The sequence below is a fragment of the Carlito syrichta genome, unplaced genomic scaffold, assembly GCF_000164805.1.
Source record: "Carlito syrichta isolate Samal-C Ts95f unplaced genomic scaffold, Tarsius_syrichta-2.0.1 Scaffold304668, whole genome shotgun sequence".
Classification (NCBI taxonomy): domain Eukaryota; kingdom Metazoa; phylum Chordata; class Mammalia; order Primates; family Tarsiidae; genus Carlito; species Carlito syrichta.
This window is the reverse complement of record NW_007248764.1, coordinates 178109-193804: the sequence shown is the minus strand read 5'-3', so window position 1 is coordinate 193804 and position 15696 is coordinate 178109. Positions and strand designations below refer to the sequence as shown.

Genomic DNA, 15696 nt, shown 5'->3' with positions numbered 1-15696 from the left:
CCCCACTTGTACCCACCCCACTCAGACCCACCTTGCTCAGTCCCTCCCTTCTGGGCCCCTACTCACTCAGGCCTTCCTGACTCTGGCTTTCCCACTTGAGTTTTCCCCTCTTAAGACTCCCCAGATGGCTCCTTCACTCAAGTCCCTACCTACTTGCCAGCATCCCCCCACTCAGCCAGACCCCATTTAGCCATCCCCACTCAACCCCACTTGACTTGGTCTTGCCCCACTCAGCCCTTCCCCACTTGAGCCCCACCCTACAGGAAGCCTGCTCCTCTCGGCCCCTCCCCACTTGCCTCCCATTCTGGCCCTCCCCACTCGGCCCCTCCCTGCTTGTGCTCTGCTCACTGGAGCCCCTGTCCACTTGAGCCTCCCAGTTCCAAGGCCCCCTGAAATAGCAGGTTCCACGTTGGCTGGGAAAAGGAGAAGACGACAGAGAATACTTTGCAATGAGGACACAGTCGCCACTGTATGGGATGCTAAGATTCGTCCTTCTGGTTGGAGAGGGTTTTTCTTTCTCTACTTTCCATGAACAGCACAGATCTACCCACATGACTCGCACATCTGCAAGCACCTTTACCTGAGGATGTTGGCTGTGGCCTTCCTTTCCTGGGGAAGGAGGTCTGGGTCTCGCAAAACTTCTTCCAGCAAATTTAGGACATTCATCTTTAGTTCATTGTTGAGTTCAAAATCCTATAAAATACAGTGAATTCTTTTAAATTTCAGTTCTGCCCACGTATGGTGGCTCATGCCACTTTAGGAGGTTGAGGCAGGAGGATCACTTGAGGCAAAGAGTTCGAGACCAGCCACAGCAACATATACGAAAATATCAAAAAATTAGCTGAGTGTGGTGATGCATGCCTGTAGTCCCAGGTACTCTGGAAGCTGAAGAGGGAAGATCGCCAGAGGTCGAGGTTGCAGGGAGCTGTGATTGTGCCACTGCACTCCAGCCTGGGCTACAGAGTGAGACCCTGTCTCTAAAAGAATAAATAGACAAATAGATAAATCAATAAATAATAAATAAAATTTTGGTTTTAAGGGTTTAGCTCTGTGACATGATTCCCCATGGTAAATTCTAGAAGCTCCCATAAGGGTCGCATGCACATTGTGAGGGGCTCAGGATGCCAATCTTTCCTCACCAACAAATTCTCTTTGCCAGAAACAAAGGACCCAGCGTGTCACTGCTGAGGCACTTTTCTGGTTCCCATAAGAGTTACATGAGCATCGTGAGGTTCCTTCTGAGGTCATCAGAATAAGGTGGTATAGGGGAGAGAAGCCAGGAAAAGGAGGCCAACAGGATCCAGGCTAGGGGTTTTGAGGGGGAATTGGAGGGAGAAGAGAAGTGACGGGTGCCCTCGACCCTGACATGGTCACAGTGTATGTGTCGTGCACCGTCCCCAGTGGAGCCCAGGAGGCTGCCTGCTCGACCCTGAATATCAAAGCTGCTCTGTGTCTCAGGAGCTGCCATGGCCCCAGAGTCAGATGTCACAATCCTGAGAGAAGAAGCCAGAGAGGAGATAGTAGATCGTGGATAGACATTGCCTCATGTTTGGCCCGCTAGGAGGCAAGCGCTCACCACAATCAGGGAGATGAGTTGTCCCCAACAGCTGTGGGCTCTGGGAACCCAGTCACTTGGTTGAGGCATGTGAGAGAGAATTGTATACCCTCCACTTGGTGGCCATCTTCCTAGCCTTCATTTCCAGGCTGGCTGGTGGTGAGGCATAAATCCTGCCTTCTCTGATTAGGACATTCTCTGACTGCAGGGACTTCAGAAGCCCGGCTGTTGAGGACCCTATCCAATAGATTGTCACCACCATGAGGTGGACAGTAACAAGACATCAACAAGACCGCATGCTTCACTTCCATCTGGGGATGTGTAGCACTCACTAGCCAGCCCAAGGCTCTGAACGTCACCCACACTCAGCCAGTGGTCCCTCTCCAGAGCCTTCCCTGTGAGTGCTGGGCACCAGTGTCTGAAGCCTTCTATCATGGCCTGGAGAGAGCCTGGTGCATGTGGCCACCTGGGAGGCAAAGTATCCCCGACTTCATTCTGCAAGGGAGATAAATTCCACAAACTCACACTGAGAATACGCAAGTGGACAGTGACTGTTGTCCTGGAGAGCGATGCGCATTTATAGGCATCACAGGACAGACACCAAGGGAGACAAGCAGACAGCTCCTGACCAGGCCCAGAGAGCAGCCTAGTCAGACACCCTGAGTGCTGTCTACCTCAGGGATGCCTGCTTTCTACCTCAGGGGAGTCTGCTATTTACCTCAGGGGACACCTGCTGCTTACCTTGGTGGGGGTCAGCTGTTTACCTCAGGGTGTGTCAGCTGTTTACCTCAGGGGATGGGGCACCACTGCTGCTGGTGACACCCAAGCACAACTCCACTTACTAGGAGACCCCCCTAAGAGGTGCTCTCAGGGGCACAGTATAGGGCCTGCCACGGATCCAGTGCTCATGCCATGTGCTGCTGCCTCAGAAGATGAGGGGAGGGCGTCCTGGCTTCCCGGTTCTGTCCTTCATGGATCTGAGCCAGGGATGCTGCAATTTGCATGTCTGCTTCACTCTGTGTCTATCCTATCTCCTCCCTTCCTAATTCCCATGTCAAGGTTTCAAACTCACGCCAAAGAATCAGGAGCATTTTTGCTTTTGTTTTTTTACACGGGTAACAACTTAGAAAGTGGTACAAAGAGGCTAAGTTTCAAGAATGGAGGAGAAAATGGACCTGCTGAGGCAAAAATCCATGAGCAGAGATATGAAAGAGGTCTTCCCTGTCATGGGCTTTGTTTTTTGTTTTTTAATAGTTGGAGTCTCATTCTGTCACCCAGGCTAGAATGTGGTGGCAGAATCACAGCTCACCACAACCTCAACTTCCTGGGTTCAGGTGATCCTCCTGCCTCAGCCTCCCGAGTAGCTGGGACTACAGGTGCATACCACCAAACCCAGTTAATTTTTAAAACTTTTTGGTAGAGACAGGGTCTCACTATGTTGCCCAGGTTGGTCTCAAACTTTTGGCCTCAAGCAATCCTCCCACCTCAGCCTCCCAAATTGCTGAGATTACAGGACTGAGCTGCTGCAACTGGCCTCACGGGTTCTTTCTGAGACACCCACCTGTGACCTTGGCCATCTTCCCTATAGTTGATGCAGCAAGGGGCACACTGAAGGTCTCTACTGTGGCCTATTACAACCTCTGCAGGAAGAGCACCATGAGCAGAGGGCATCAGTTGAAAGGACAGGGAGTGACAGGGCCAGTGGGGTTGGCAGGAGAAAAGCCTAGCCAGGGCCCTGTATCTGGAGTTGTACTGTCCAACCCAAGCCTGGCTTCACTCCATCCTATGCCATGACGAAGTGAGAGTTGCTTGAGAAGGCTCTAGGCCTCCCTCATGTAGAAGAACAGCACCTATATGTGCACCTGCGCCCTGGAAGTGACCATGTAGGTGAAATAAAGTAAGCCCCACAGAGCACTCTAGGGAAATTCTTGGAGGTGACCCGTGGGCCGACTCACCTGCGCATGCTTTGAGACCCAGTGCCGCAGGACGTTTAGCACGCGGTTGGTGGCCGTCCTCCGAATAATGAAATCCTTGTCACATGTCCTTTCCGTGTTATTAAATCCTTAGGAGGAAAAGAGACAGGTGCAGTCATTAAAGCCAAGTGCAGGGACCTGGAAGGTCACTGAATTTAGGGTACCAATTCATAGGGCCCACAGGTAACATATCTCAGCAGGATGACACTCACAGCCTGAGCCTGTTGTGAATCCTGCTCACCAGTCACGAGCTCAGCAGTGCGTCCCCCACCTGGTCACAGGTACAGTTAGATGAATACCATGCATGCACATGTTAAAGACCACCTGACCAAAGCCACCGCTGCTCTCGGGACACTGCAGGGACATCTGTCTTGCTCTCCATGAAAAGCTGGGAAGGGGTTTTGACCCAACATCGAGTCAGTGTTAACTTAGTGACTATGGCATCACACTTCCAGCATCTGTAGATGACAGGCCCTGCTGGGCCCATTGGCAATGCAGTGTCCCGCCCTCCTGTGCATTCAGTGAAGATAGAGTGTAGTGCTATGGTCACTAATGCGCATTTCAAAATGCAACAAGATTCTATATTAAAGGTTTTCACCATAAGCCACTGATGAGCAAGGGGTGAGGACCTGCTCACAGGATTTCATCAATTCATGATATAATCACGACCGGGTACTCCACAATAAACAACACACACTATCATCACTTTTGAATTACAAAAAAAGTAAAAGAAAAAGTTAAAAACTATGGGTTCCACAGCCAGGCTGCCTGGTTTCGAATAGCTATCCTCTACTACAGGGAGGGTCACCTCTCCGGGGCCCAGCCCTAGTGCTTCAAGGGATGACAGGTGTACTGCCCTCACAGGGCTGCTGTGGGTAATACTGACTCCCAGACTCCCTGCCTCACACATGTCTGCTCACCCTGCCTCTGTGCCCCAGGGCCTTTGCATGACCTGCCCCACATCTGGATGATGGCAACACCCTCTGTGCAGGGAGAGCCTCTCTTGTTTCTTGTGCCACTTCCCTAACCAGCTCCTCCAACCTGAGGGGCAGTCTCCAGCTCAAACACCCCAAAGGACACGCCCGTGTATCATGTAGTCACTGATCTACACTTCAGGGACCTGGTAGATTCTGCTGAGCATCGCACCCATCTTAGCAGCAGGGGCTGCACACAACGAGTGTACTGGGTACGCAGACAAATGCCCACAGGGGTCAATGCAGAGTTAGATCAGCAACTATGCAACCAGCTCCTCTGATAAAAATGTTTGACCCATGTCTGCTCACAGGGAATAACTGGTGGCTCCTGTGGGCCATGTAACTCTTGCCCTCCTTGCCACCACCCCCACCCCACCAACCCCCACCGAATGTAGTCACCAGCTCTTATGCTGGAACTTAGAAGCACAGCAGGAACACACTGCCAGGTGAGGTGAGGGTGACTTCTGCCAAAGCAAGTGGGGGCACCAGAGGCTTGGAGAGAAGTGACGTCACAATGTGAGCCCATCTAAAGCAGGGATAACCAACCCCTGGAGCCCCTGGGTCATGGACCAGTACTAGTCTGTGGCCTGTCAGGGACCAGACCACATAGCAGCAGGTAAGCGAGCAAAGTTTTATCTCTATTTACAGCTGCTCTTCATTACTCACATTACTGCCTGAGCTCACCTCCTGTCAGATCAGTAGTGACATTAGATTACATAGGAATGCGAACCCTATTGTGAACTAGCTGTACATGTGAGGGATCTAGATTGCACACTTGTGAGAGTCTAACACCTATTGATCTGAGGTAGACCTGAGGCGGTGATACTAGCACTGGGAAGCAACTGCAAATACAGATTAACATTAGCAGTGAGGTTTGACTGCACAGAGACCATAATAAATCAGTTACTTGCATACTCATATCAGAACCCTATCAGTGAGTGGCAAGTAAGTTAATGTACTTCAGTTGCACAGCTGCATCTGATGGCAGGCTGTAAGTCAGATTCCAACACTGATTTTAGTCCACGTGTGGTATTTTATTTATCACTTCCATCCAGTCCTCTTTATTTTTTTAATGGTGAGCTGTATAACTATTTCACTATATATAACAATGTAGTAATAGACACAAAGTGCACAATAAATGTTATGCACTTGAATCATCCCAAAACCATCCCCCTACCCCAGTCTGTGGAAAAATTGTCTCCCACGAAACCAGTCCCTGAAGCCAAAAATTTGGGGACCACTGGTCTAAATGATGTCAAGTTGAGCCCAGGAGTTCAAGGCTGCAGTGAGATATGATCACACCACCGCATTCCAGCATGGGCAATAGAGTGAGACTCTGTCTCTAAAAAAACTGATTTTTTTTTTAAAAAGGATTCAAGAAAATTGACTGGGGCAAGAAGGAAAGAGATATGTTAGAAACGGAAGGAATGACAGACAGGTCTGTGAGAGTCATAACACAAACCAGTTGAAAAACAAAAAATATAGCAACCCTCAAAGATTTAAGAACTGCAGCATTTCTGGTCAGCTTCTTGATTGCAAAATCAACATTACTCAGAAAGCCCCAAGAAAATACAGTGAATGTTCTAGAAACAGATCATGCACAGAACATAAAGAAGAGGGAATACACTTTAATGTCCTGATCATTTTCTTTTCTGCTTGCTCTGTAGCCAACGGTGTGAATAAGGAAGACAGGAAGGTCTTCCTGCCCCTCTTTTGGGTGAGACAGGACCCAGGGCCTAGGTAGGTCATTCAAAAGAGTAATTTTTAACACCCTTCTATGTTTTTTCTACAGAATTCTACTCACACCTGGGAATGAGCTGAAGCATGCATGGCAGCATCTCCTAGGAGAGGGTATGTGGACGAGTGGAAAGTGCCAGAATTGTGAATGTGTCTGCATATTGTCTCAATGGAAAATGGTGGTTCAATGCCCAATACTCAGTGTTCGATGCTGGAAATTTTTCATGTAGGTTACCAAAAACTCTCAATACACTGGAGAGCCTTGAAGTTCTTCTCTGGCCCTGCCAGACGCCTTCCCCTCATCCACACAGGACCTAATTCCCACAGAGGGATTCCTTGTTCCTCCCCTTGAAGCTGTGCTCTGCTGGTCAAACCAACGCCTACCAATGGCACTCAGCTGCTGAAGATGCCAGAAGCTCCCGAGAATTCCACTTCCCGAGCCTGTGTCTCCACTGCTATTTGTGAGGCCAAAGTCCTCTTTCAAAACCACAGAGTCTGAAAGCATGTTCTGTTTAACTTCCCAAGAAATGATTTAACAGTCTAGAAATGATTCTGCTGTCTACCAGATACTTGTATAAAAGTATTTTCCATCAAGTCGAAGGATTGGTTAATAAAAATGTGAATTAATGAACCATGTTGATTCCTAAATGTCATGAGGGTGGCCCCAAATTTTTTCATCAATCCTGGCCCAATTTTAAGGGAAGATATAATAATCACAATGAAAAAGTGTCATTTTGGCTGGAAACAATTACTTTCCAAAAGTAAACTAACCTCTGGGACTCAGGCCCTCTGGAGAGGCGGTGAAGTAAACTGAGCCCACGGTGAGTGTGCAGGTACTAGGCTGCCATGTCCTGAAGAAATGCAGGTGGCCTGTGCTCTCCTCTCAGATTCAAGCCAGTGACTCTGCCTTCCTCTCGAGTCAGGGGTCCTCTGGGGTAAGAACCTGGGAGTAAGCTGGGCTCAGTGGCTCAGCCTGTAATCCTGCACCTTTGGGAGGCTGAGGTGAGTGGATTACCTGAGCCTGTGGGTTTGAGACCTGCCTGGGCAGCGGGACCTCATCTCTACAACAAATTAAAAAATCAGCTGGGCATGGTAGCGCATGCCTGTAATTCCAGCTACTCGGAAGACTGAGGTGGAAGGATCGCCGGAGCCCAGCAGGTGAGGCTGCGGTGGCTGGGAGCGGCCACTGTACTCCAGTCTGGGTGACCGAGTGAGACTCCAACTCAAAAAAAAAAAGAACCTGGGAGTAGACTTCACTGAAGGCATCACTCTTACAACTCAGACAATGTGATGACAATGATTTCACAGCCAGCACCACTCAGTGCTCGTGGACCCAGGGGCTTGAGCTCATTCAAGCTTTATGACAACTCTTCAAGTCAAGAGGCCAAGATATCCCCATTTTATAGAAAACAGTATTGCTGTGATAATAATAATAATATCTATATATTATTTACTGTGCACCAGGCCCAGTGCTAAGCAATGCACATGTGTTAACTCATCTGACCCCACACCAACCCCTCAAGCTGGGACTACAAGTGCATGCCATCACAACCAGCTAATTTGTTAAACATTTTTTTTGTAGAGATGGGGTTACACTATATTGCCCAGAGTAGTCTTGAACTCCTGACCTCAAGCTGTCCTCCTGTTTTGACCTCTCAAAGTGCTAGGAGTGCAGGCATGAGTCACCACACTCAACCAGAATATGCATTGTTTAAGGAAGATATGAAACCATCTCCAGAATACACCATAAAGTAACCCATAAAACAAGTCTCAATGGATTATAAGAGATTAAAATCATAAGAGGATATTTTAAGAACACAATGGTACTAATTTATAAATCAGCAACAGAAATAAACAGAAATAAATAGAAAATCTCAAATATTTGGAAATAAGACAATAAGTTGCTAAATAACTCATGGGTTAAATAAAATTATCAGTCATCTTTTCTGCATACTGATGTGATTTCTTTTGGCTGTGTACCCAGTAATGGGATTTGGATCACGTGATAGCTACATTTCAAAAATCTTGGGAACATCCATACTATTATCCATAATGGCTGTACTAACTTACGCTCCCACCAACAATGCCTAAGAGATCCTCTTTCTCACTCCTCACCAGCATTTGCTATTTTCTATCATTTGGTAATAGCCTTTCTAATTTGGGTAAGGTGATATCTCATTGTGGTCTTGATCTGCATTTTGCTGATGGTTAGTGATTTTGAGTACCTTTTCATATATCTGGAGGATATTTGTATGTCTTCTTAAGGGAAATTAGAAACTATTTTAAATAAATTAATTAAATAATTTAAATGAATTAAAATAAAAACAGGACATATTAAAATTTATGGAATTCGAATAAGCAATCTTTAGAGATAAATTTATAGTTTCCAATATGTATGAGCAAAGAAAAATTATCTCAAATCAATAATCTAAGCTTTTGCTCTAAGAAGTTGGTAAAGGCTAACCTAAAGCAAGAAGAAGGAAGGAATGATTAGAGCATAAATCAGTGAATTTAAAAATAAATTTAGAGAAAATCAGTAAAGTCAAATGTTTGCTGCTTAAGGAGATCAACAAAATTGACAAACCTTAAGCAAAATTATAAGAGAAGAGATAAGACACAAATTAGCAAAATCAGGGATCATCACAATCAACCCTATAGAAATTAAAACAATGTTGAGAAAATATTATGAACAACCAGGCAAACAAGGGCTCTGTCCAGCCAAGCCATCTGAAGGGTGGAGTGGAGGTCTCACAAAGGACTGTCCCAAACCGCCCTGAGACGAGGCTGGCTGGAATCTAAAGAAGAAAGCACTAAACACAGGTGACCAGTCCAAAGCATTTATTAGGAGAACTCACATATGGACAACTTCAGGATCCTCTCAACAGACACAGATGGGAGAACCAAGACACAAATCCACAGGACCAGACGTGAACCCCGCCCACCCCATGATAACCACAAAAGCCCATCATAAGTCCTGAGGGAACTGCCTTCCACAGCAGGCCACAGGTCAGAAGCCCACAAAAGCTGGCAGCAGAGTCCTAAAGACTACCGGGTCACACGCCTCAGATGGGAACTGTTTGGTGATGAAACATCTCCACAGCTGTCCAGAGAAAAAGACATACCGAGCAGCTGATCCTAGGAGAGGAGGACTGCTCTGGGTCTTGTGAGTCATGTTGAACATGCAGAAGGCATTTTCCAAAGATATTTGTTGGCGGAGGGCGGGGACTTGAAAATGACAAGTAAACGAGTAAAATCTGGCTGGTATGTTCAGGGGTTTTTTAGGCCTACTGCACTGGTCCTGTTTTATGTTTATCTGAAGAAATATTTATAAGAACAAGGAAATAATTCAAATTCCTGAAACCATCTTCTGCATGCCCCTCAGTCTCCAACCTCCTCCCAGATAGGCTTTGGTGCTGAGACCTGAGCTCTGCCAGGAAATCCAACCCCAACTATGAAACCAGAAATAAAGGGTATCCCTGAGACTTCCTTATGCATGGGAAGGGACTGAAGCTGAGAGGGAAGGAGGCTGAGGTTCACCTTGGAGGCTGGTCATGATTAGCATCATTGGGTAGCAAATACATACAAATAACTGTTCAGTTGTCCCTTGAATACCAGAGGGTATAGCTCTGAAATGACTTTCAACAAAAGTGGCCTAGAGTACTTGACTAGGAGTCCACTTGTGATTGACGACTGCTCTCAAGTGAGGCACTAATAAAGCTGATCCTGTTTCCTTACTCGCCAGAGGAAAAATGTACCACTGTCTTCCCACTTCCTGGGCCTGTTGTGACAAGTGTGTCATCTTCACTGAAGAGCTTCACTTGTAAGTGTAAGGCTTGGGATTGGTCTCCAAAGCCCATCAGAACAAGGGGAAGGAGTGCCAGTGGCAGATCCCTAACAGCAGCAAGGAGGGCAGGGATGGTAGAGGCAGGAGGCTTTGTCTTCATGGAGACCATCTGTGAGTGGCCTCTACAGGGCACATAGCTTGTTGCCTACATGACCCGTAGATAGGATGAGAACTGACTTTTGCAGTGGAAACCCTGGTCCCATGACAGTGTTCGCCAGACAAAGTTATACCCAGACCCAGGTGCTCAAGGGCTGCTAATTAATTCCGAACTGTGACAGAATCTTGAAAATCAGAAGCAAGAACAAAGAACACTCCAGAAAGAGGAGGAGGACTGCAGGAGGTAATGTCTGCACTACTGTCATGCATGTGACATACGAGTTACACACAATCAGCATTCAGCCGTCGTCTCCACAGCCCATTATGGAGCAGGAGGACCAGCCCAACGTATGGACCAGGAGGCAATGGTCCTCAGGGCTGTTTGTTACATTGTTACCAGGAGGAGGTAGTCCCATAAACACACACACACACACACACACACACACACACACACACACACACACACAACCCCACAAAACTATTATTTCATTCCACTTCAGTGAAGCTATGTTGAGTTTTCCATGAATTTATGACTTTTAATTTTCAAAACAGTGAAATGTGATTTGTCTCAGCATCAGTCTGTCATCTTGTCTCATTACGATGTGTGTAGAAACCTTGCCGACAGTAATTTAGTCCAGTATGACAGACACCGCCACCCTAATTTAACACCCAGGAAATTTCTCAGACTGCTACATAAACAGGAGATATGCCCACAAATAATTACTTGCATATTCGAGGGAAAGACTGTTTCAAAGTTTAAAAAGTCTGCTTCCTGAGCAAGCTGGGCTCATTGGAAGAGGGATTGAAACCCTTCAAGGCATATTAGCCTGTTCTTCCGGGCCATGCCCTGGAGTCTTGCTACTTTGCTAATATGACCTTTTCTCTTGGTTTCAAGCCTGGGGTTTAGCAACATGCCACCATCCCAATCTTTACATGGTGAGTCAGGTTCACACTATGCTCATTTGGTTTTTACACTGAGCCTGCTCATCTGACCTCCAAGTGGGATTGTTAGTTCTTGGGGAGAAGCAACACCTTGCATGTCATTTGTGTCTTCCACAGACCTGGCACAGGGCACACACAGAAAGACCTACAGAACTAACTGGGCGTGAGACAAAACCAAGCATACCCATGAATCATGGAGTGCTGCCATTTTGTTTGAGAAAAATGTGAATGACACATTGGGTGGCCTTACAAATATGTCCACAGCCCTTTTTCTGCTTCTCCCTTCAAGAGGTGGGACTCAACTCCCTGTCTCTTTCATGTGGGTTGGACTTAGCAACTGACAGATAAAATCTGACAGATAAAATAGAGCATAAGTGACTACATATGGCCCTGGATCCCAGATTGTCATGGGCGCTGCCCCTCATCTCGGCCCCGTCTCTGTCCTGGACCCTCACTAGGGGGAATCCAGTTGCTGTCATGAGGAGGGACCCACAGGTGAGGGAATGGGAACTGACCTCCAGCCAACAGCTGTGGGGGGAACTGGGAGGTGGCTTTCAGCCCCAGACAGCCCTCAGATGACGGCAGGCCTGGGGGACATTGGGGCCACACCTGCACGAGAGGTCTGAGCCCAGCTCCCAGTCAGGCCTCCAAACTCTTTTCCCAAAGAAACTGTGAGGTCACAGATGTTTGTTGCTTTGAGTCTCTAAATGCTGGGGTGACGTGTTGAGTGGCAGTGGGTAACTGATACAGGTGATATCACGGTGGCCAGTAGACTTGGGCCAAATCATTAATGACTGAGTTGAATCTAAGACTATATTCCCATTCTGGAAAGAGAAGGGTGTCTGGTGATTTCTGTGGGCAGAGAATCCTGGGCTTCTGCTTCACCACAGATTCTGAAATCAAGGGGATATGTCTGAAATCAACACTGTTTGCATCACTCTCGTATCTCGGGTCTCTGAGCAGTCCTCCTCTTCTCCCTCACCTGCTGTGCCCTGGACCAAGCAGACTTGCTTTTTCTTGGTTGAGGCTGAGAGCAGGATGAGACTGACATGGCTGTTGCTTAGTAATAGGAAGGAGTGTGTCGGCCCCTCTCTGCAACCAAAGGGACCTCCTGCAGCTACTGTCCATCGGTAATGATGCATTTGAAGCTGTAATACCCATTTTAGATGGACTTGAAGCTGGTCATGTGACACATTCCACTTACCCGGGCATCTCAATTGCCCAGCTGGTTGGATGAGCCCTGTTTGAGACCCCTCGCTGAAAAGCCAGGCTCTTAGAATTACGGGTATTTTGAAGCCTAAGACAGAGCTGGAGAGGACTAGTAAATCCCTCACTGGTAGGTAAACAGGTGGTTTGTATTCATCACATACTTTGTGATTCGGGGACCAAAAACATGACTCTTACAGTATGGTGGTTATAAACTTGCCAGGGATTCTAGGAAAGAGGCTGAAGATAAAAAGGGCTTCCAGAGCCCTTGTGGAAGCGGAGGTGGGGTTGTCTAGTACCCGGACCTTGACACCCACTCTGTTGGAAAGGCTCCCAGAACAGCTGCTTAGAATGTGTAACACAAGATCTAAATCTGATTGTTCATCAAGAGGTTGGCACCAAGATTCAAGACTCACCCCGAGTTAAGATGTTCCTCTCTCCCACTGTGGGCTGAATCAGGAAGCCAGTTTCCATTCCCTCGCCTATGGTCCCTTCTCATGATAGCAGTTGGATTCCCCCTAGTGAGGGTCCAGGACAGAGATGGGATGAGTAGAGGGCACAGTGCCCTTGACGGCCTGGGATCCAGGGCCACATGTAGTCACTTATGCTCTATTTTATCTGTCAGAAGCAGGTTGCTAAGTCTAGCCCACATGAAAGAGACAGAGAGTTGAGTCCCATCTCTTGAAGGAGAAGCAGAAAAAAGGCTGTGGACATATTTTTAAGGCCACCCAACGTTTCATTCATATCCTTCTAAAACAAGATGGCTGCACTCCAAAAACCCAAAAGACCAGCTCCAGCAACGCCTGATGAATGCAGTACACGCTGGGGCTGGCAATGGATCCTGTGGGTCTATCTTCATTTGGTCAGTAAACGAGTGCCCACTGGGCCGAGGCTATAAGTTCTGGTGAAATCCAGGTGGGGGATAGTGGTCAGGAGAGCCAGATGACAGGACTTGCATCTGCCGTTCACCATTGTGTGACTTTAGGCGATGTGCTTCACTGTCTGTCTCATGGTGTGCCCACTGTTTTGACGTTGTTATGCTGATGAGTCATGCAGTCACTCATATTGCATCCAGAGCACCTGGGCAGCACAGGACAGGGTCTCCAGGGTTTGGTGAAGCCCTGAGAGCCCCCATAAACCACCATAGTTACTATGCATTCACAGTTGATAACATAGACCAATCACGTGCTATCAAGTCACCCCTTAGGTCTTCCCAGCTTGTGGGTAGCCTCGGGCCACAGCGTTGGTGAGCATACCACCTGGGCTGGCCATGTCCCCGAGTGACCATGGACACACAAGCCCTTGGTCTCAAGGAGTATCTGTCTTCCCAGGAGATGAAGAGTCTTAAGGCTCCGCTGACCCGTGCCGACCACATGATAACTGCATGTTTCTACAGATCACATTGACTGCCATAGCTTGTTTTTGACACACTTGTTTGACATCTCATCACTAATGCTTTGACCCACACTGCCTTTTGGTGTGTCGGTCTGGATGACTGTTACATAATCACAGTAGCATCTCTGATGAAGAAAGCTCTGCTCTTCACTGCATGTTGTTGAGGCTGTCTACTAACTCACTACCCAGGTCATGACATTCTGCACTGTGTGGTTTCCACGTGCCTAGTGTTGGTGACTTGCCTTACTGCATTTATTGTAAGGGTTCAGAGAACTAAAAAGTCCAGGAAACCAGACATTTTGTTGGTCTTCTACGATGATAGTTTTTGTTTTGTGATTATTCGGAACCATCAGCAGAGAGTGAGTGTCTTTCTGACTAATCATTCTGTGTTCTGCATTCTCATATTTTTAAAAGTCTTTTATTGTATAGATATAGATATATAGATATACAGATACAGATATATAGATATTTAATTTGTATTCTCTTCAGAGAATTAGAAGTCCCATGTTTAGATACTTTTCTCATTCTAATTGATCTTTCCCAGTCTAAGATTTTTCATCTTAAGATAAAAGGACTTGCCTTCTATTAGTGTGTACTTTTCACCATGGAGAAGGTCTACAGAACCAGGATATAATCCTAGAAATGCACCAGGGTACAGCCTGGGGACGATTTACCACATAACCCAGCAGGACGTGGCAGGAGACTACTGGACTTCCGACTGGCCCATGGGAGGTAGGGCCTGCTGTGTGGTGTGCAGCCATGTCACACGGAGTCCACGCGTGGAAGGGCCCATGCTTGGGTAAACACTCCACTGTCACTCTTACCTTTCCTAACCACTGTCCACAAGGAGCCCTGCATTTTCCTTCCACATGGGGCCCTACAACAGGCACAGAGTTCCAAAGGCAGGGACACACCCAGGATGAGAGACAGTGAGATGCAGGGAGGACAGGTCAGCCATGAGGCTGCACAAGGCATGAAAGAGGGTGAGGCCCACGCAGGAGCCTGGCACAAGCATCCGCCCTCAGCCTTTGGGTGCCATGGCTATGATAATATAATGAATATATGTGATGATATCTGTGATATATGCGAATGATAACTCAATAAAGCCTTTTAAAAATGTAACTGAAGAAAAACTACTGCAACTGTTTCTATTTCTTTGAGAGGAAAAGGTTCTCTAACTGGATGCGCGACCCTGGGCACCCTTCCATAGCTTAAATCAGTAAGAGAAGTAAAAATTTAAATGCACAGCTTGGAACATCACTGACATGTATTATGCAACACTGCCAGGAGAGAAAGGCTGGATCCTACCTGAGGTTCAGGAAGAGATGAGAATGCAGATCTTCCACACTGCACGACCCACTACACCTAATATGGGGTCATAGACTTGATGAAGGGAAGGGCTCAGACATTACTTTAGATCACTGGTTCTCAAACTAGAACACGTATCAGAATAAACTAAGGAGCTGTTAAGACACAGGAGAGGTACCCACTCCAGAGTAGAACTTGCATTTCTAACATGTTCCCAGGAGACACTGGTGTCATAGGTCCAGCGATCACACTTTGAGAACAAGAGCTCTGGTTCAATTAGCTCTCAGGTGTCAGTCATGAAATCCCAGCCCAGAGAGATGATGTAAGTGACCCAGGAGACTCACTCAGCACTCAATCTCACTCTCCCACATCCAGCCTCCCTCGTGGTCCTATACCTAAAACATGGGATATGCAAATTAACACTAGACAGTGCATGAAATCCAGGCAGTCACCCAGTTGTCTAATGGTGTGTGCTAGGATCACACAGCTGTCCTGACCTCGTACTTCTACTCAATCAAATAATCATGAAGTCCATCCACATCCAAATTGAATACAGCATCTGGAAACATTCAAAAGTATACCCTTTACAGACATAACCCCAATCAAATACTCATACACACACACACACACACACACACACACACACACACACACACACACACACAC

At 47.1% G+C, this 15696-nt stretch overlaps 1 protein-coding gene across 1 annotated transcript in view; it reads right to left on the bottom strand.

Annotated features, from left to right (window-relative positions):
- The window catches only part of RASGRF2 (Ras protein specific guanine nucleotide releasing factor 2), a gene marked incomplete at its 3' end in the record, with an annotated part of 110412 nt that overhangs the window by 14700 nt on the left and 80016 nt on the right, over positions 1 to 15696 (bottom strand). The window contains exons 18-19 of the mRNA XM_008060606.1: positions 3511 to 3617; positions 581 to 693 (exon numbers count right to left, since the gene is read on the bottom strand). Coding sequence (XP_008058797.1) covers positions 581 to 693; positions 3511 to 3617 — 220 coding nt within the window. The remainder of the gene's footprint in view (positions 1 to 580; positions 694 to 3510; positions 3618 to 15696) is intronic.